Consider the following 21,423-nt stretch of genomic DNA (forward strand, 5'->3'; position numbering starts at 1 on the left):
AAACCAGGCATACTCTCTTAGCTACTTCACTACTGCCGTGAAGCAACATAACAACCAAGTGGCTGAAAAAGAAAACATTTATTCTGGCTCATGGTTCCAGAGGGTTAAGAGCCCATGATCATCATGACCAGGAGCATAGGAGCAGGTAGGCAGACATGAAGCTGGAGCAGCAGCTAAGAACTTACATCTGATTCACAAGTTGAAGGCAGAGACATAACAGAAAGTACGGTGGGCTTTTGAAACCTTAAATCCTTCCCTCAGTGACACATCTCTTCCAACAAGGTCACACCTCCTGATCCTTCCCAAACAGTTCTATCTGGGAACCAAACATTCAAATATATGAGCCTATGGGAGCCATTCTCATTCAAACCCCTCCCCATACTGGGATGTGCAGGAGGCCTGGTGAGACTTGTCTGTAATCCTAGTGCTCAGAAGGCACAAACAGGATGATCACCAGGCCAGCTTGGGGACACAACAGGATGATCACCAGGCCAGCTTGGGGACACAGTGAGCCCCTTTAAAATAATGTATCAAAGCACCTTAAGTGCCTGGTACAGCCCATCCTCTTCCGGCTGGCTTGTCCTTCCAATTGTCTACTTTAAAATCCTCAGGAAGAGAGCACCTGCTTTTACTGCTTCCTTTTTTTTTTTTTTTTAAAGATTTATTTAGCCAGGCGGTGGTGGCACATGCCTTTAATCCCAGCACTCAGGAAGCAGAAGCAGGTGGTTCTTTTATGAGTTTGAGGCCAGCCTGGTCTACAAGAGCTAGTTCCAGGATAGGCTCCAAAGCTACAGAGAAACCCTGTCTCAAAAAAAAGAAAAGAAAAAGATTTATTTATTATGTATACAGTATTCTGCCTGCATGAATGCCTTCAGGCCAGAAGAGGGCACCCAATCTCATTACAGATAGTTGTGAGGCACCATGTGGTTGCTGGGAATAGAACTCAGGACCTCTTGGAAGAGCAGTCTGTGCTCTTAACCTCTGAACTATTTCTCCAGCTCTGCTGCTTCCTTTCTTTGCAACAACACGCTCCGGTGGGAAGAAGTCCAGACTGGCAATCAGGAAATCAGGGCTTGAACTGGGCTTAGTGGCTCATGCCTATACTCCAGACCCTTGGGAGGGAGAGGGAGGAGCATCAGGATTTAAGGTCAGCCTTGGCTACACAGCAAGTTCAAAGTGAACCTAAGTCTCAAGAGACTCGGGGATTTGTGTGTGTTTACTTAATCTTCATTTTTTTTTTTTTTTTTTTTTGATTTTTGAGACAGGGTTTCTCCGTAGCTTTTTGGTTCCTGTCCTGGAACTAGCTCTTGTAGACCAGGCTGGCCTCGAACTCACAGAGATCCACCTGCCTCTGCCTTTAATTCCAGCACTTGGGAGGCAGAGACTGGAAGATCTTTGTGAGTTCAAGGCCAGCCTGGCCTACAAAGTGAGTTCCAAGACCTCTAAGGCTGTTAGATAGAGAAACCCTGTCTAAATAAAAACAAAACTAAGATTTAAAGAATGAAGATTAGCCGGGCGGTGGTGGCGCACGCCTTTAATCCCAGCACTCAGGAGGCAGAAGCAGATCTCTGAGTTCAAGGCCAGCCTGGTCTACAGAGTAAGCTCCAGAACAAGTTTCAAAGCTATACAGAGAAACCGTCTCGAGAGAGAGAAAGAGAGAGAGACACAGAGAGACAGAGAGAGAGAGACAGAGAGAGAGAGAGACAGATATGCACCTCGGTTTTCCCATCTGTATACGCCCCCCGCCCCCTCCGCACGGCACAGCAAACCTAACCCGAGAGGACCCGATCAGGCTCCAGAGGCGCCTTAAATCATAGGCGAAAAGCCAGAACAGCAGACGTTTCCTCCCGCTCACGACACCTCTAAGCCACCCTGGGAGGTGACGTTTCCCCACAGCGACCCCGAGAGGTGTGGCCAGATGCTGGGCACCACGCCCATAAGAGCTAGGCACCTCCGCCACGCCTCATCCTGCGTGCCTCGGAGGGACCCGCGTGACGTCACTGCACTTCCCTTGTAGCCATCCGCCACCAGAAAAAGTAGTCCCCCACCCCAGCCGCCCTCACCCCCAGGTCAGACAGCATATAAACTTCTAGAGTCTTTCTGCACCTGACCACGGTTCTGAGCCCTCCGAGAGACCTTCTAAGACTCCGCAAATCTGTCTTTCCTCGGGGGCGGCGGCGCAAGTAGTTCCGGCTCAAGGGAGGGTGATGGGTTCCTCCGCGACGGGGGTGAGAGGATGGCGACCTCGTCGATGCCGGAGTCGGAGAGCGACGCAGCAGCCAGAGGCTTAGGTGAGCGACAGCCGGAGACGGGCCGCCCCACTGCACAATGCGGTGCACTAGGGTCCTACCGCGGGGCTGCCGGGTGCCGAGCTCCCGGGCCGGCGGGGCTGTCCGAACAGGGCCCCGGGGTCCCAGGCCCTTTAGCCGCTTTCGCATTTGCCTGAGCGGAAACCCGGCGCCGCCACAAGATGGCGTCGGGCCTGGAGCTCAGGCAGCGCCGGGGACAGCCCCGAGTCACCAAGCCCCGAGACCGTCGCTGTCAGCCCCCTCCGCAGGGGAACCCGGGGAGGGGGAGCGAACCACTGACCCCGGGGGCCTGCGGGCTGTACCACTGGGTCCTCATCCGAGGGGACGCGGGGTCCGAAGGGCTGAGGCGCTGTGCCCGCCCTGGGTCGGAGGGTGGTCCACGCCTCTGGGAGGAGCAAAGGGAAGCGATCGCACGCCGCGACCACCTTTCCTGGAGGAGCCCCAGCCGGAGAGGCGAGGCGTCCCCATCCTCTTCTGGAAGCTTCGCTCTCCGGGACTCGAGGAAACCCCTCCCCGTTTGGTCGGGTGCTCAGTGTTTGCATCTGCGGAATGGGCACGCCGATGCATCTGGGTGGGTACAGCTTGGCCGGACCCGAAAGGTGGACCACTTGTTGCAGCCATGGTCGTCTCTTCTGGCAGAGTGAAAGCCGCATACGGTGCACGTTGCTGGCAGGCGGTCCCCCGCGCCAATGGAGGAGAACGAGGTGGAGAGCAGTAGCGACGCGGCCCCTGGGCCGGGCCAGCAGGAGGAGCCCTCTGAGAGCGGCCTGGGTGTGGGCACCTCGGAAGCCGTGTCCGCGGACAGCAGCGACGCGGCGACTGCCCCAGAGTTAACGGAGGCCGACGACTCTGGCGTGGGGCAGAGCTCAGACAGTGGCAGCCGCTCTGTGGTATGAACCAGGCTGGACGGTGTGGGCAAGGGGACCATCCAGCAAAGCTTACCTGTAGAAAAATACTTGTTGATTCTGAGACAGAGGCCATGGCATGCCAAACTGCTCGGAGTAGTAGGTTTTGTTCTTTTGACAAACCCCATAGTTGTTAAAGGGACATACTTATAAAACCAGTTGTTTCCAGATCCTGCAGAAAGGGAAACTGAGGCAGAGCATGCTGACAGCCAGGATTCCTTATCTCCTGGCCTTCCTAGAGCCCTAATGCTCTGTCAGCCCTTCCTGGTTCAAATGTTGAACCATCTCACAGTAACTGTAGCCTTCCGATCTGTCTAATGGGATGGGAATGTCTGATTTTATGCATGTGAGGCTGTAAGGGAAAAAAAACCCACAGTGACCCATCTCTTCCTGACCCCGTACTCCTCTGCCCACAGTGACCCATCTCTTCCTGACCCCGTACTCCTCTGCCAAGTGAGAATTAGAAGTGCGTTTATCTCTTAATGCGTCATTTTGCAAGGCAGTGGATGTATCCCGACACCACTTGATGGAGAATACTAAGCAGAGGCCCTTGATGTGCAGTCTAAGGTTTCATTAAGTCAGCAGAAATGGGCCTGCTCTGAGTGTAACATATGCTAAATTACGGGGTTACAGCTGGGGACAGGACAGGTGTAGTCCTGGTCCATATTGGACAGCTCCTCTGGGAGTGCAGACCCGACCTGTCATCATACCAGCATGATGGAGGTGACAGAGTCGCCGCAGAGTGCACATGGAGAAAGGTTCTAAGTAGGGTCCTGCTTGGCTCCCTAGAGGAGGGAGCCACTAAGCGGTTGGGAGAAGGCTGCGTGCAAACTAGCAGTGGGGTGATGATGGAGGAGTTTGAGGCAGAGAGAGCAACTGATGCAGAAACTCTGTGAAAATTGTCCCTCCTGGCTGTGGTGTGGGGTGTAGAGAGGTCCTTCTTTGAGCCCTCAGGTAGAGCCTGATTACATCCATGGACTTTAGGGCTCTCAGTGCCTAGAGAGCTCTCCTAGTCCTCAGTGGGTTCCAAGTGTAGGTGACTTTATTTGCTTTGTTCTTGGGGATCTGCAGGCTGCTCTGACCTGCCCCATCCCTGGCTCCTAAACTGCCCTCTGCTTCCTGCTCCTAGGAGGAGGTATCCGAGAGCATTTCAGCAGACCCCTTGCCTCATGGCTACCTCCCTGATTCATCTTCTGTGTCCCGCGGGACAGTGGCAGAGGTGCCAAGTGGCCCCCCAGCCCTGGTGCATTCCAGTGTTCTTCCAGACCCCAGCATGCTGGTGTCGGACTGCGCAGCTTCCTCTTCAGACCTCGGTGCTGCCATTGACAAGATCATTGAGTCTACCATTGGCCCGGACCTCATCCAGAGTGAGTGGGGAGGGTGTGGCCCTGCAGAATCCCACAGCCAGATGTGTGAATGCAAGATAGTTGCCTTACTTACTGTGGAATGTGTCAGGAAAACTTATAGCTGTTTCCACACAAGGTGCCACAGTGGGTTCTTAGTATGATGCCTGGATGTCACAGCACTCAGTGGCAGAGATAGTTGTGACAGGAGCCAGTAAGATAGCTGGTGAACAAGTGCTTGCCAGGCAAACATGGTAACCGCTCCTGAACCCATGTAACAGTGGAAAGAAAGAACCAATTCTAGAAAGTTGTCATTATACTTCTACACACATGTCCATATACACACACTGTACATGCAATAGTAATGAATTTTTAAATATAGAAGCAGTTGTATCTGGCTTTGTGCTGGGAGCACAGGAGGTCACAGATCTTCCAGTGACCCCCAAATGAGATGGCTATCATTAACCTGGCCCACATGAGAATTGAAAGGCAAAGAAGACAGAAAGTGACTTACCCAAAAGTGGTACTTAGAAAAAGTGGAGGGTGGCCCTGGGCAGTAAGCCCAGATGGGTGCTCCGTGAGTTCAGGCTACTGTGCTGGGTCTTTCATGACGTGCACAGTGCCCAGCACCTCACAGAGCTCTGGCATAGGCTGAGAAGCACCGTGAAAACGATAGTGCAGGATCTGTATCTTGAAGTATGGAGAGGGCAGAGGAAGACATTCTAGCCCATTTGTCAAAGACTGGGCAGCTGGAGTAGTAGCTCTGGCATCCTGGTGCCTGGGCCAGCATTTCCCCACCAGACCTCCCACCAGCCTGCAGTGGAAGTACACACAGCTCAAGGAGGTGCTGCGACTGGTATCCAGTTGCCAGGTAAAACCCAAGGGTATGGGCCTACAGCTGGGGTTCCTCTGAGGACTCTCACCCTCATCTTCTTTTGCCAGGCTGCATTACTGTGACCAGTGCTGAAGAAGGAGGAGCAGAAACCACCCAGTATCTGATCCTGCAGGGCCCAGATGATGGTATGAACTCTGTTGCCACTCCCATGGAACCCTGTAATAGATGAGAGCAGAAGAGGTCTCCATGTGACCCCAGAGGGTTAGCCATTGCCTTGGCCTCGTGGGGGATTTGAGCCTGCCTGGGAAGAGCAGCGGAAACTCTCAGGCAGTCCTGCCTTCCGTTTTCTGTCCTGTCTTCAGGTGCTCCCATTACATCACCAATGTCTACTTCCACCCTGACCAATAGTCTGGCAGCCATTGAAACCCTGGCGGATGGCCCCACATCTACATCTACATGCCTCGAACCTCCTGAGGAGCCCCAGGGAGAACCTAGCTCTCTAGTGCAGCCACCCCCAGCCTCTGGCACTGACGAGCTGGACCTGCAGAGCCTGGAGGCCATGATGGAGGTGGTGGTTGTGCAGCAGTTCAAGTGCAAGATGTGCCAGTACAGGAGCAGCACCAAGGCAACCCTCCTTCGCCACATGCGGGAGCGGCACTTCCGTCCAGGTGTGTCTGCAGCAGCCAGTTAGGCCTGGAGGGGTGGGGGACCACACATAGCCAGATGTAGCAGCTCGCTTTACTTTTGCAGCAGCAGCAGCAGTAACAACAGCCGCTGGTAAAAGGGGGCGTCTACGGAAGTGGGGAACATCTACCAAGACCACAGAGGAGGAAGGGCCAGAGGAGGAGGAGGAGGATGACATTGTGGATGCTGGGGCCATTGACGATCTAGAGGGTAAGCCACTCTGCAGGGTAACCCTCTGTCCCCACATGTCTATAAATCCTGAGCTCCTGGCTGCCTACCTGGAAGGAGACAACACCATTGTCCCTCCAGTACAGAAGAAGCTGTGTGGCTATATACCGAAAACCAGAGCAACAGAAGAATTAGAATGCAAGCAGAAAATAGATGTGTTTTCCATAGCTTTGTTAGCCACAATTTATTTACTTACATATCTAAAATAGTTCAGTGTATGGTCATAAAATCTTAGTAAAACCAAGCACAGTGGTATATGAAGTACAGGCAGAAATATCAGAAGCAATATCAGAAGAAATATCAGAAGTCACTCTTACTGCATAGTTAGAGGCCAACCTGGGCTACATGAAACTCTTCCCCACCCCAATTCAAACCAATAAAATAATTTTCTCTCTCTCTCTCTCTCTCTCTCTCTCTCTCTCTCTCTGTCTCTGTCTCTGTCTCTGTCTCTGTCTTTCTCTCATACACACACACACACACACCATTTGTGTGGATGCTTGTGCAGGCCAGAGATTGATGTCAGGTGACTTCCTCAATTGCTCACTGCCTTACTTTTTGAGACAGGGTCTTTCACTGAACCTAGAACTTTAGAACTTGCTTTTGAGCTAGACTGGCTAGCCAGGAAGTCTGGGGGACCCTTCTGTTTGTGTCTGGTGTTGGAACTATTGGCATCCACTGTCTGCATAACTTTTGACATGGGTTCTTGGAGGTTAAACTCAGATCTTCATGCACGGCAGCAAGTGTTTCATTGATTTAGTGACTTCCCCAGCCCCTTGTTTTTCTTCAAAGTTTTTGGTTGTTTTAATTATATGTATGTCTGTTTGTGGGTATGTGCATCTTGAGTGCAGTACTTCCTAGCTGCCAGAAGAGGGTATTGTATCCCTTGGAACTGGAGTTACAGGCAGTTGTGAGCTGTTCCACATGGGTGCTAGGAACTGAACTTGGGTCCTCTGCAAAAGTAGTAAATGAGCCATCTCTCCAGTTCCTCCCCCTCCTAATTTTTTGAGATAGAATTTTCCTGTGTAGCCCTTGGTGGCTTCAGACTTGTTCCTCTTGAACATTGAGATTATAGGTGTGTATCATCATAACTGGGTCACTTTTTTTTCTCCTGTACTTAGAGATCTTGTATTTCTTTATTTTATTTTATTTTATTTTATTTTATTTTTTTTTTGGTTTTTTGAGACAGGGTTTCTCTGTGGCTTTGGAGCCTGTCCTGGAACTAGCTCTTGTAGACCAGGCTGGCCTCGAACTCACAGAGATCCACCTGCCTCTGCCTCCCGAGTGCTGGGATTAAAGGCGTGCACCACCACCGCCCGGCTATGCATTTTATAACTAAGTTTTTCTGAGTTGGACCAGGCTCGTTTTACGGTTGAATGGCCATGTGTGGCTATTGTCCACAAGGTGGAACAGTTCAGTCTGGGAGCTTGTAGACTCAGTGCTAATTGCCTGTTTTCTACCAGTCGCTTAAGTGACTTGAGAACCAGGTACCTCTTTGTGCTTACAATTAAGGTGAGTTATTGGCAGGTGCCAGGAAAGGTGCAAGAAAATGAAGGTTAGTCCTCTGTGGGGGAGGGTGCAGACGGCTTCTTGGGGGTGACCTCACTGGCAGAGAGAAAAGTGATGGGGAAGTGGGATTTGTCAGAGTGTGGATCTAGACACTGTCCTTTACTGACTCTGCAGAGGATAGCGACTACAATCCAGCTGAGGATGAGCCCCGGGGCCGGCAGCTGCGGCTCCAGCGTCCCACCCCTAGCACCCCAAGACCTCGAAGGAGGCCTGGCCGACCCCGAAAGCTGCCCCGCCTAGAGACTGCGGACCTCTATGATGGTAAGACTTAGTCATGGGATGGCTGTGTGGAGGTCACACATGGCTCTGCTGCCTGATGCTTCTGGGGTACTTGTGAGACTGAGTGCATGTGCAGAGCAGCAGTCTCCGTTCACTGCTGCAGGCTTCGTGGGAAGGAGCCCTGCCCCAGCTGGAGAAACCCAACCTCGGTGATTGTTTAGTTTAGGCAGACGCCTTCCAGTAATAAATTGTCACAGCAAGAAAAGGGGGTGAGTCTTTATAAGTGAGCCAATCATCTTTTAATGAGAAGAGAGAATGAGACCTGGTGACTGCTGTGTCCCTGAAGGGGATGACTTGTCATGGTGTGAGTACAGGCTTTGTCACTTTGCCCCTTGGATCTCTTCTTTATGAGCGGAAGAGGACAGCATCTGTTTGTGTGGTGGCCACTGTGCCTGTACAGTTTGAACGTAGATTCTGGAATCCCTCCAGAGGAACTGTAGTTGCAGAAAAGTAAATATAACCCACCCAGGCAGTGGTTCACAGCAAGAGTGAATGGCACTGGTCCTAGGGCCTGGGGAAATGGCTGAGTGGGTAAGAGAATTTGCTGTGGAAACATGATGAGAGGTCAAGCTCCAGCACCCACAGAAGGAGTACTTGAGGTGACTGTGTGCCTGTGTTCCCAGTGCTGAGGGTGCAGAAACAGGTTGACCCTGGGACTTCATTGGCCATCCAGCCTAGCCAAAATGTGGGGTTTCCAGTTCAGTATTCAGTAGGAGACCCCTTGTCAAGTGAGTAAGTCAAGAATAAAGAGCAGGAGACGTGATGTCCTTCTGTAGCTTTGCTGGTCCAAGAACAAGTCCATGTACCATTCCCCAGACGTCACACTGTACAGCACACACAAAGGAGGCGCCTTCCAGGCTGTATCATTAAAAACAGAACAAAGGGGCTGGAGAGGTGGCTGAGTGGTTAAGAGCAGTGGCTGCTCTCGAGGAGGACCAAGGTTCAATTCTTAGCATCCACATGGTGGCTTACAACGATCTACAATGCCTCCTTCTGACCTCCACAGGCACCAGGCACACACATGACAAACAGATACACATGTAGGCAAAACATTCATACACAAAAAATAAAGATATTTAAAAAGAAAAGAAAAATTAGTACACGTTTGTGTGTGCACGCACAAGCATGCCACATGGAGCTTCTACATGTCAGAAGACAGCTTATGGGAAATGGTTCTTTTCTGCCCTGTGGGCCCTGGTAATTGAGCTCAGGTGTCAGGCTGGGTGCAGAAGTCTTTGGTTATTCACTAAGCCTTCATACCAAGTGGCCAAATTTGTTGACAGTGCCAGGGATGCAGCCCATGACATTGTACATGCCAGGCAAGTGCTCTACCACTGACACACACCTCCAGCCTTGAAGGAGTTTTTCTGTTTGTTTGTTTTCTTTCTTCTTATTTTTATATGCTTGGGTGTTTTGCCTGTATGTATGTCTGTTTGCCATGTGCTTGCAGTGTCTGCAGGCATCAGATCCCCTGGGACTGGGGTTAGACAGTTGTGAGTGCCATGTGAGTGGGGAATTGAACCCGGGTCCTCTTAGCCACTGAGCCACCTCTCTAGCCCTTGAAATGGTATTTATAAACAGTTTGAAGAGGTTTGCCATTCAAATTAGACTTCAGAGAGTTTGTAAGCTGTCCATGGAGCTCCTCTTGCCATGAACCCTTTCTTGGGTCACCAGCCTCACAAGGATATTCCAGGGTCAAAGCCACTGTTGTTTTCTCCCAAATCCACAGTGTCCCTGTGGGTTAGTACAGCAGTCGGGAGATGGGACGGATGAGACTCAGAGAGGGAAAGTCTTTGTCTGCGGATTCACAGCCAACCCATGAGGGTGCTGAGTCCAGAACCTGACTGTCTGGGCTGTTGCTGAGATACTGTCCCGTTTCTGTCCTGCTGTGCTGAGTAGGTTAGAAGCAGGGTGACATCTGCACTGTCCTCTCCTCTGACCTTGTGTCTATTCTGTGATCGCTTGTGAAAGTTGACTGGCCTCAGCCTGGAGTGTGTGACTGACTAATCTTGGTGTCGTAACAGGTGTAGGAGAGCCTCTGGTGAGTTCCCAGAGCACACAGAACCCTCCAGAACTACAGGATCTCGAGGCTCCCAGCTCCTCGGGCCCAGGAGGCCTATGGGGCAAGGTGGGGAGAGGCCCAGTGGAATCTGGTGTGAGTCAGTCGGATGCTGAGAATGCAGCCCACTCTTGCAAGGATGAACCTGACGCCCAACCCCGCCGCCGAGGGCGACCCTCCAGGAGGTTCTTAGGGAAGAAGTACCGAAAGTAGGTACAGTGTTGCAGAGGTGAGCTTAACAGGCTGGGGGTTCCCTGAGCCGACAGCCCAGCCAGTGGCCTCTCCATCCCTTCCTGGCAGGTACTACTACAAGTCGCCCAAGCCACTGCTCAGGCCTTACCTGTGCCGCATATGTGGCTCACGCTTCCTGTCCCTTGAGGATCTGCGCTTCCACGTCAATTCCCACGAAGCTGGTGACCCACAGCTCTTCAAGTGCCTGCAATGTAGCTACCGCTCCCGTCGCTGGTCCTCACTCAAGGTGTGTGGTCCAGGAGGTCACAGGGCAGGACGAGTCACTCTGACCATCTAGCTTGTGAAGGATACTGGGACATGGTGGCCTGTGGAGGGCTGCCACAGGCAATTGTTAGGGTGTCCAGTGAGTGACACCTCACTTTGAAAGATGCAGTTGACATTAGACATGCTTATCCTCACTGCCTGACTGGCCGGGTGGGTAGCTCCGTCCAGCAGTCACTCCACAGCAGTGGCATGTCTCAGGAAAACGCTTCTTTCATCTCACTCCAGAGGTGTGGGCCAACAGTAGCCCATGCTGTATTTTGTCATTTTGTGTCAGTTGAGGTTCCAGGTGTTGACTGTCCCAATGTACTACAGAATTGCAACTTGACGACACCCGTGCTATGGCAGGGTGGAGTGTAGACTCATCCTTCATGGCCTGGCAGACAGTCTGTGCTGACTCCATGTGCTACTGCTTCTTCCCACGCAGAACACGCAGGCTGGAGTTGTTCTTTAGGCTCCTCAGGGAACTGTCCCACAGTGTGGAGCATAAGGCATGGGTTATGGAGCCACATTGCCCAGCTCCAAGCTTTGCTGTCACGAGGTCCCTTCATTCTGAGCCTTCATTTCCTCGGTCAGATGGTAAACTAGCCTAAGGACTGGCACAGCAGGTGTCTCTCTGGGAAGAGTCCCCAGCCAGGCAGCAGGCTCTGCTGTCCACACTCACCCTGAGGCTGTGAGCGAGTGTGTAAGGGGAGGTAAGGAAGAAGGAGGGGCAGCGGAGCCTCCAGCCCTGTCTGTCTCTCCCAGGAGCACATGTTCAACCATGTGGGCAGCAAGCCCTACAAGTGTGACGAGTGCAGTTACACCAGTGTCTACCGGAAGGATGTCATCCGACATGCTGCTGTGCACAGCCGGGACCGGTCAGTGAGTTGTGCGGGCACATGAATCTAGGCAGGAGAACATGCGGTCAGAAGTACCGTGGGTCCTCTGTAGCACCCCTGCTCTGGTTAGAAACATTCAGAAAGCAAGGTGAATCCTACCCGATCAGTGGTCCCAGAATCCTCAGGGCTAGCGCTTTGAGGTCCCCAGTTCAGGATCTTCCTTCATGTGGGAGCTTTAGTTTCTCATCTGGAAAGTGGAGACAGTTGTCGAGGGATCTGAAGGAAATTGTGTGACTACAGGGTTCATGGGTGATTAGAAGGTCTTGTGCTGGTCAGGTACAGGCCTTTCTCAGAGCTAAGAGCAGATTAGGACTGGGAAAATCAGATGTTTTCCAGCCTGGTGGCTGCTCAGTGAGTTACAGCCAGGCCTATGGCTCCGGCAAAGAATTGGTTTCTCTGGCCTATGATCTATGAGCAGAGGGTGGATAGAGACCCATGGAGTACTGGAACCAGGGTGGGTAACAGTTTTCCAAGATGCTTACAGGTTTCTTGAAAAAGAAGGGATTGTGTAGCCTGCTAGGATTCTGGTCACCAGGTTTTCCTATGGGGCTTCTTGGAGCCTGTAGTGCAGAAATGTGTCCTGTGACTGGAGGTGGGCAGACCATGACCCTGCTTAACTAGCACAGAGCGTGTCTCCTGTGGAGCCTTAGCATTCTCCCCAGGGAATACCCGCTGGCTCTCCATGGGTTCAGAGGAGAGGGCATGAGGAACAAGAGGGGTGGTCTGGACTGAAACTGGACAGCTGTGGGGAGGCTTTGGTGACACTTGGTTTCTCCTTTTCCAGAAAGAAGAGGCCAGATCCGGTGAGTGTGGGGCCTTGGCCTGGGAAGGGCCCTGGACTGCTGATAGGGGTAATGGATAAGGTGAGAGCTCCCTGCTCTGTCCCTTCTCTCCCTCTGACCTCTCATTATACCTTCCCAGACCCCAAAGCTGAGCTCTTTCCCTTGCCCAGTGTGTGGCCGTGTGTATCCCATGCAAAAAAGACTAACGCAGCACATGAAGACTCACAGCACTGAGAAGCCACACATGTGTGATAAGGTGGGTGGTCAGGCGAGCTGTGGCTGAAGGCAGGGCCCTCTCTGGGCCGTCCCCATCTCATTCCACCTTCCCACCCGCAGTGTGGGAAGTCCTTTAAGAAGCGCTACACCTTCAAAATGCACCTGCTCACACACATCCAGGCTGTTGCCAACCGCAGGTATGTCCCTACTGGAGGTCCCTGGGTCGGGAAGGAACCCCTCCTGTTTCTGAGCTCCCTGTTAACTGCCTCTAGGTTCAAATGTGAGTTCTGCGAGTTTTTCTGTGATGACAAGAAGGCACTGTTGAACCACCAGTTGTCCCATGTTAGCGACAAGCCCTTCAAATGCAGCTTTTGTCCCTACCGAACCTTCCGTGAGGATTTCCTGCTATCCCATGTGGCTGTCAAGCACACAGGTCAGGCCAGCCCTCCAGTCCCAACACCCCAACCAGAGTTCAGCTCTCTTTGTCCATCTCAACAGCCCAAGCTACAGATAGACTTACCCTTATGCCATAAAGGAACTCCTGTGGTATTCTCTTGCTCCTGAGCCCAGCGTCAGCAACTGCTTTCCCTGCCTTAGTTAGGAAAGAGGGAAATGGGAGGTGACCTTGAGAATGTCCTTTCTGCTTTAGTCCACTGGACTGGACAGCAGTGTTTGTCCAAGCATGGTAATGACTTATAGAGTGAGTTTAGGGTTCCCTGCAGAGCTGCATGGGTGCAAGTGTCCCCGTACCCACAGGGGCCAAGCCCTTCGCCTGTGAGTACTGCCACTTCAGCACTCGGCACAAGAAGAACCTGCGCCTGCATGTGCGGTGCCGACATGCAAACAGCTTTGAGGAGTGGGGACGGCGCCACCCTGAGGAGCCCCCCTCCCGCCGGCGCCCCTTCTTCTCCCTGCAGCAGATAGAAGAGCTGAAGCAGCAGCATACTGCGGCTCCTGGCCTGCCTCCCAGCTCGCCAGGGCCTGAGGTAGGTCCTGCTGGGAGGTAGTACACACAGTGGGAACTAGCGGGGTCTCCTTTGCACATTGTGATCCAACAGGATGATTCCCTCCCTCAGTCACTGTGGCGGACATCAGTTAAGTTATGGGTACAGTTGTAAGCGTAGAGGAGGGTGGCTTTCCAGTGCTGGTCTGGACAGCACATACACCAGAGTGAATTGTTTTCTTAAATGCAAAGCTCAACAGCTCTGAGATGCTGTGGCCCAAACCCTGGTGATCAGGGACCAAGCTGTCTGAATATTTTTTAACAGCATCCTAGGATCTGTCTTTGGTCTTTATGGTTGTTCTCATGGTCCAGCATAGCTTCAGGAACACCTTCCAGGCCAGAAGCAAAGGGAATGGCTGGGAGATGGTAAAAAATGATGCTTGCTGTCATCTACCCAAATCTTCGTCGTGAGCCTTATTAGAAGCTGCTGCTTAGTTACATGGCCACACTTTTAGAGCCATGAGATGCTGAGAAGTACCATCTTGTAGATGGGTACACTGCCTTCCCTCATGAAACTCAAGAGTACTGTTGACAAGAAGGAAGATGAAGGGACTTGTGAGATGGTTCAGCGAGTTAGTGCTTGTTGCCAAGCCTTATGACCTGATTTGGATTCCCAGGTCCTAGATGGTAGAAGTGGAAAAATAACTCCCCAAAGTAGTCCTTTGTTACCCATATGTGCACTGTGGCGCTTGTACCTATACACATACACACAGACAAAAAAAGGGTGGATGGTTTAGATTTGGGTAAGGAGCTAGTATTCTGTTGTGGGAGCTCCCAGTGGCCCTAGGAAGATAACCATACTACAATAATAGTACATGGGCTCTGGAGTTGGCAGCCTTGGGTTCAAGTCCCAGCCCTTCACATTTCTGAGCCTCACTATTCCACTGAACACTGAGCTGGTAAATACCTTTAAAAATAATAGGTGAGACAAACAAGGGACTGGGAGGACATGATGACATTAGATGTGCTCGGGAAATGCACTTGGATCAGGCCACCCCTCTCAGGCTTGACCCATTTACTTCCCCAGGCCCCCCAAGAGCCAGCACCTTTCCAGTCACCTGAGACTCCCCCATTACTCTGTCCTGATGCCCTAAGTGGTGCCACAATCATCTACCAACAAGGTGAGCCTTGAAGAAGGCAGGGAGTAGGGTAGGAAGATGACAAGGGTGGCATTGGGTGCCGGGTGTCCAGCCTGTTCTCAAACCCAGGCCCCATACCCCATACCCCCAGGAGCTGAAGAGTCCACTGCGATGGCCACTCAGACAGCCTTGGACCTGCTTTTGAACATGAGCGCCCAACGGGAGCTGGGGGCGACAGCCCTGCAGGTAAGCACTCAGGATTTCCCCTGCCCAACTGCTGAGCATGCCAGCTCTGCTGAATGTGGCACGTAAAGGAGACTAGTGAGTCCAGATTACCTGTTGGGGGCAGATCAATCTAACCCTTATGGGCAAAACTTGAAGGACCTGGCACTGTGGAGCCAAGGACAGTCTTTCCCAGTACGCTGTCTAGTAACCAGTGAACATTTGTCCTAGTCACTGTTCTGTTGCTGTGAAGAGACACCATGACCAAGACAACCTTTTTTTTGTTGTTGTTGTTTTTGTTTTTTGTTTTTGTTTTTCGAGACAGGGTTTCTCTGCGCTTTGGAGCCTGTCCTGGAACTAGCTCTGTAGACTAGGCTGGTCTCAAACTCACAGAGATCCACCCGCCTCTGCCTCCCGAGTGCTGGGATTAAAGGCTTGCACCACCATCACCCAGCGACCAAGGCAACTCTTATAAAAGAAAGCATTTCATTGAGGGCTTGCTTAAAATTTCAGAGGCTTAGTCCATTGTCTCCATGGCAGGGGACATGACACTGAGTGGTAGCTGAGAGCTACATCTTGATCTGCAGACTGAGAGAGACTGGGCCAGGCATGGGCTTTTGAAACCTTAAATCCCACCCCTGCTGCTCAGTGATCTGTCCAGGTGCGATGCGCAGCATGACCACTGTGTACACACGCCATTCCAACCCTGTCTTTTGTTTTGCTTTGTTTAATTAATTCATTTTTTTCGAGGCAGGGTGACAGGGTTTCTTTGTGTAGCTTTGGAGCCTGTCCTGGAACTCTCTCTGTAGACCAGGCTGTCTTTGAACTCAGATATCTGCCTGCCTTTGCCTCCCAAGTGCTGGGATTAAAGGTGTGCACGCCAGCCACCACTGCCCAGCCAAGAGAAACCCTATCTTGAAAAACAAACAAACAGACAAACAAAAAAAAAAAAGGTATATTCTGCTAAAGGTATTTGGTCCTACTTTAAAATTCTGTTAAATTACATAGAGGCAGCCAGGCGGTGGTCCAGGTGCACTTCTTTAATCCCAGCACTTGGGAGGCAGAGACAGGTGGATCTTTGTGAGTTCAAAGCCAGCCTACAAAACAAAACAGAACCCTCAGAGATCTGGAATTAAATGCATACACTACCATGCCTGGCTGTTTTGTTTTGAGACGGTTTCTCTTTGTAGCCATGGCTATCCTGGGCTACATATACCAGGTTGGCCTCAAACTCAAAGGTCTCCCTGCCTCTATCTCCTGAGTGCTGGAATTAAAGGCATGTGCCACCATGCCCAACTGAATGTGTTTTAGGACGTTCTTGGGATGTGTAAATGAATGGTGACAGCAGAGGCGCTGGTAGGATGGTGAGCTTTAAGGCACCAAGGACCTTGGACCGCAGCTCTGTTCCACTGGTATCATTGCAGGTGGCTGTGGTGAAGTCAGAGGGCGTGGAGGCAGAGTTGACGTCCCCGTCTACTGGTGGGCAGCCTTCCCCTGAAGACACCACTCAACAGGTGGTGACACTTCGTGTAGCAGAGCCAGGGAGCAGTGTGGCAGCTGAGAGCCAGCTAGGCCCTCCTGACCTACAGCAGATTGCCTTGCCATCTGGGCCATTTGGTGGGGCCAGCTACAGTGTCATCACAGCACCCCCTCTGGAAGAGAGGACGTCAGCTCCTGGCACTCCTTACAGGTAAACTTGGCTCCTTTCAGTCTTTAAGACGTGCTCCCTACTCCAACCCAGTTAGCAGGAGGCAGAGTCCTGGTGTGTACAGAGCAGCAGGAGATTGTGTTCTGTGCAGGCTTGGAAGCTGCCATTCTTTGGTCATTGGCTGTTCTGGGAACTTGGCACTAATGGTCTTGCCTAGCTAGCTCCCACAAGATTCCCTGCTTTTACAGATGCGGAAACAGGCTAGAGGTTAGGTCAGCTGCTTAGGTGGTGAGGCTTGGAACACTGGTTCTCAACCCTATATACCTTTTTTTCTGCCCCAAATGTGAGTTTGAAGCCAGAAGGCATTAGATCCCCTGTGGCTGTGGGTGCTGGGAACCTGTCCTGGGTCCTCTGCAAGAGCAACCAGTGTTCTAGGTGCTGCACCATCTCTCCAGCTCTCCATCCCCATGAGCTCCTCTGTCTTTAGTGTTTGAACAAATGTGGGGTCACTTGTTGACCTGCTTCCCTCTGGTGCAAATTCGTGACAAGCATGTCTCTGCCCACTGAACTTTTAGGCCATCTGAGGAGCTCTGGTCCTGTGCTATAATGAGGGTCAGAAGCTCTAAGCCAGCTTCTGGGTAGGCTGCCTCAGCCTCTGCCCTGCCTGCTTGACTACCAGATCCATTCTGTTTCCTCCTGTTGCCTGGCCTCTTCCTGTCCCGTTTGGCCAGCTCTGAGCTGGACACCTGGAGTGCTGTCTTCTCCCTACCAAGGGACATGGAGGCCACCCCTTGAGTAGGGTGAAACCCTGAGCTCTTGGTTATCATTTATGGAAGAGACAGCGGGGGCCTGGGTGGAAATGGTTGAGCGACGCCTTACATTCACTCAGGCTCCTTCAGCTTAACTGTTGCTTGGAGAAGGGATTCTTATAGCCTTCCACCCTTTTCTGGAAATCCCACCTCATACTTCCACTCTGTGCCCTTAGCGAAGAACCTCCTGGGGAGACAGCCCAGGCTGTGGTTGTGAGTGAGAATCTCAAGGAGGCTGGCACCCACTATATCATGGCAGCTGATGGAACCCAGTTGCACCACATCGAGGTGAGTCTAGGGAGTGGCCACCCCACCCAGTGTCCTGCCTCTGCCCCTCCTTAGCACCTCATGCTGTGCGTTTTTCTACAGTTGACTGCAGATGGCTCCATCTCCTTCCCAAGTCCAGATACTCTGGCCTCTGGAGCAAAGTGGCCCCTGCTGCAGTGTGGAGGGCCACCCAGAGATGGTCCTGAGGTTCTGTCTCCAATGAAGACTCATCATGCGGGAGGCCCCCAGGGCTCTTCCACCCCATCCCCTGCAGCCAGCAGCACCCTAGGCCTGGTAGTACCCACCTCCCCATCATCCGCAGCAGCTTTGTCAGCAAAGAAGTTCTCTTGCAAGGTGTGCTCAGAGGCCTTTGCTGGCCGAGCAGAGATGGAGAGTCACAAGCGGGCCCATGCTGGGCCTGCTGCCTTCAAGTGCCCTGACTGCCCCTTCAGTGCTCGCCAGTGGCCTGAGGTCCGGGTAGGTGTGCCCCCATCATGCCTCTGCCTTCATTGCTGCGGTCACTCATTTGTATAAGAACTCTTTAGAGAGCATCTCCTCAAGCATAGTCCTCTGTGCCCCTCTAGGGTCAGAGGTGACTCAGCAGATCTCAGGTCTGGGAGCTGCCTGGTCCAGGACACCAACCAGATAAAAAGTGACTAATGCCAGACTGTGTTCCCAGTGTGAAGGATACAGAGTGTAGAGCAGGGGCGGCAAGGCATTGGATAGGATGCCAGAAAGACCACAGAGGTGGCAATGGAGCCAGGCAGTGGAGCATAGGCACAGAGAGGGTGGCATGACTGGAGACTGAGGATGCTAGAGGATGGTGGGAGAGCAGATGTTCGAGGCCAATGCGGGATGGCATGAAAACAGAATAGTTTCTGATAAATTTCATGAACTCTTTCCACTTGCTGGAGGGTTTTCAGATCCAACCCCGTGCTGCATCCTCTGAGCTCTTTAAGAGGCCAGGGCCTATAGCCTCACCCTCCAATGGGAAAGGTAATGCCCAGTTAGGCAGGACTGAGCCCTAGCGTGCAGGGAGTCCTTCTTCAGTAAGTATGATACAGAGTCACAAACTGAGACAGAAATTACCCAAGTGGTATAATGGCACAGCCTCTGGCTTCTCGCTTTATGTCTATGGTAGACTAGTCTCAGTAAGGTCCGTCCTTTTGGTCCGGCTCCTCACTAACGTGCATTTAGTTTTTGTGGAGACTTGTTACCTCCCATTCCCACCCACTGGTACCTGGTCTCTACCTTGTGTAGGCTCACATGGCACAGCATTCAAGCCTAAGGCCTCACCAGTGCAATCAATGTAGCTTCGCCTCCAAGAACAAGAAGGATCTGAGGCGGCACATGCTAACGCACACCAATGAGAAGCCTTTCTCATGCCACCTCTGTGGGCAGCGGTGAGGCTTGGGGTGGCCAGGAGTAGGGAAGGGGGGAGGGACTTCCATGCACACAAGGTAGAGCCACTTTATACCTGTTCTTCCCTCCTCAGTTTCAACCGGAATGGGCACCTCAAATTCCATATCCAGAGGCTACATAGCAGTGAAGGGAGAAAGACTGGGGGTGCTACAGCCCGAGCCCCAGCCCAGACCATCATCCTCAACAGTGAAGAGGAAGCACTGACCACACTGCACAGTGAGCTACCCTGGGCCACAGGGGTGGGCCTCTGGTCCAAAGGCTAGAACCACAGCGCAAGGGAACCCCAGGGATGAGGCATTCAAGTTTTCCCTGAACCCCCTAATGAGCCACTCCTCTCTGCCCAGCTGCCATCCAGTCCAGTCATGGTGTCCTAGGTCCAGAGCGGCTACAGCAGGCACTGAGCCAGGAACACATCTTTGTGGCCCAGGAACAGACAGTGACCAATCAGGTAAGCAAAGTCTGGAGCCCCTGCAGAGAGGATGGGACAGACAGAACTGAGAGGTGGCTCAGAGTTAGGGTTAGAAGCCTTGCACCATCATTAGGAGCAGAGTTTAGATCCCAGCTCCCACCATGTTACAAGTCTGGCCAGCTCTTGCACTCCTAGAAGCCCAGCTCCAAGTAGGGTAGAGACAAGAGACCTCTGGGGTTTGTGTGGCTTCCAGCCAAGAACTCCAGGTTCATGGAGAGACCCTGCCTCAACAGAACAGGCAGGGAAAAAAAGGTGAAGAACAATGCTTGACACCCTGTCTGACCATCTGGCTTCCAGGCGGGTGGAGACACAACATACACACCAAAAAACACAACACAGAACACGTGAATAAATAAAAGAACTGTGGCTAAGTTGGGCTTGGTCTTAACAGGAGGAAGCTGCCTACATCCAGGAAATCACCACGGCAGATGGCCAGACAGTACAGCACCTGGTCACCTCTGACAACCAGGTAAACTCCTGTCTTCCTTGCCCGCCTAGGCCCACCTTAGAACACAAGTTTCCAGACTACCTGGGCCAGTGTCCACAGTTGTGTCTTCTACTCTGCCCACTTACCTCAGTTCTCATTGAGTGGAGCCCTAGAACCTGCCTTGTCCTCTTTCTTAGGTTCAGTATATCATCTCTCAGGACGGCGTCCAGCACCTACTGCCTCAGGAGTATGTTGTGGTCCCTGATGGCCATCATATCCAGGTAGGCCAGGTCTGGGGCAAGGTGGGGTTTGGAGGAAGGCCACACAGCCTCTTTCTAGATCACTGGCCAGCTTCCCATCCCCAGGTCCAGGAGGGCCAGATCACACACATCCAGTATGAGCAAGGTACCCCATTCCTGCAGGAATCCCAGGTATGTTACTTGGAGGACCAGGCAGAGCTGGGGTAGTGAGGCACCTGGGGGACTGTATTCTTACTGGCTTCTTTCTCCAGATCCAGTATGTACCTGTGTCCCCAGGCCAGCAGCTTGTCACCCAGGCTCAGCTTGAGGCTGCAGCACATTCTGCTGTTACAGGTATAGATGGGGCTGAACACTGACAGCCAGGAGGCTGAGGCCAGACCCAGCTTCTGGAGCCTCAGGCTTACTGTGTTTTTCCCTCCTCTGGCAGCAGTGGCTGATGCTGCCATGGCCCAAGTCCAGGGCCTGTTTGGCACTGAGGAGGCAGTGCCTGAACACATCCAACAGCTGCAACACCAGGGCATCGAGTATGACGTCATTACCATCACGGATGATTGAGCCTCAAAAGCCCAACGCTGATCTTGGATATCGGGGCCAGCTCTCCTGGAGACGGGGGACTTTCCTGTCCTACTTAGGGCCTCCAGATACTGGACAATCAGTATCCCTTGACTCCAAAGGAGCCAGACCTGTGCTCTTGGGGGGAGGGGGGGGGCAGCCATGGGCCCCAGCCAGGACATGCTGGGTGCTTCAGCCTGCTGGCAGGCTTTGGGAGAGAAATTTATTTTTGTTTGGATGGACCCACTGGCTCCTCAGTCTCAATAAAGGGACCAGAGTCCAGCCCTTGTAGCTCTCTTTGTATACATGCTAATAACCTGAACCAGGTAAGGGGCCAGGAAAGCAGGCAGAAGTCTCAAGTGGAGGCTGACTCCACAGTCAGCTGACCCACCTGTTCCAGTGGTCCAGTACAGGCCCAACCAGCCTGACCCCAGGCGATGACTGAGCTAAAGAGAACCGTGCTTTCTCCATGGGCTCCCTGTCTCCAGGACCTGAAAGGGCAGGTACTATACCTATGAGGCTATATACTTCCTCTTGGGCCTTGACTGTAAAGCATTTAGCAGCCTGTTAGTCTGGTATAGGCGCTCAGAAGCCTCTAGGGACTCAGACCTGCAAGGACCCGGGGATGAGTATGAAAATCTAGGGATCTTAATAAAGGGACGCCT

At 52.4% G+C, this 21,423-nt stretch overlaps 2 protein-coding genes across 5 annotated transcripts in view; one reads left to right on the forward strand and one right to left on the reverse strand.

The window, feature by feature from the left end:
• The window catches only part of Mmp9 (matrix metallopeptidase 9), a 47,528-nt gene extending 45,289 nt beyond the window's left edge, over nucleotides 1-2,239 (reverse strand). Inside the window, exon 1 of the mRNA XM_050150826.1 lies at nucleotides 2,107-2,239. The gene's annotated coding sequence lies outside the window, so the exon portion shown is untranslated. The remainder of the gene's footprint in view (nucleotides 1-2,106) is intronic.
• Nucleotides 2,240-2,998: 759 nt separating this feature from the next.
• On the forward strand, nucleotides 2,999-21,040 carry Znf335 (zinc finger protein 335). 4 transcript variants are annotated; one of them, XM_050150817.1, is made up of 27 exons: nucleotides 2,999-3,199; nucleotides 4,344-4,581; nucleotides 5,500-5,577; nucleotides 5,755-6,060; nucleotides 6,143-6,286; nucleotides 7,985-8,131; nucleotides 10,174-10,417; nucleotides 10,509-10,686; nucleotides 11,469-11,581; nucleotides 12,387-12,405; nucleotides 12,524-12,640; nucleotides 12,721-12,797; nucleotides 12,873-13,033; nucleotides 13,357-13,586; nucleotides 14,631-14,724; nucleotides 14,834-14,928; nucleotides 16,329-16,594; nucleotides 17,538-17,649; nucleotides 17,731-18,105; nucleotides 18,889-19,031; nucleotides 19,124-19,266; nucleotides 19,395-19,498; nucleotides 19,911-19,988; nucleotides 20,144-20,227; nucleotides 20,312-20,377; nucleotides 20,458-20,539; nucleotides 20,634-21,040. In XM_050150817.1, the coding sequence occupies exons 1-27, from the start codon at nucleotides 2,999-3,001 to the stop codon at nucleotides 20,759-20,761; spliced, it is 4,023 nt and encodes a 1,340-aa protein (XP_050006774.1). In that variant the 3' UTR covers nucleotides 20,762-21,040. The 4 variants fall into 4 exon arrangements, with proteins under 4 accessions (XP_050006774.1, XP_050006776.1, XP_050006775.1 ...); XM_050150819.1 differs by having other exon boundaries at nucleotides 20,637-21,040; XM_050150818.1 differs by having other exon boundaries at nucleotides 6,146-6,286.
• Nucleotides 21,041-21,423: the final 383 nt, after the last annotated feature.

This window comes from Alexandromys fortis, unplaced genomic scaffold (assembly GCF_014885135.2).
Source record: "Alexandromys fortis isolate MF-2015 unplaced genomic scaffold, M_Fortis_MF-2015_v1.1 scaffold_27, whole genome shotgun sequence".
NCBI lineage: Eukaryota > Metazoa > Chordata > Mammalia > Rodentia > Cricetidae > Alexandromys > Alexandromys fortis.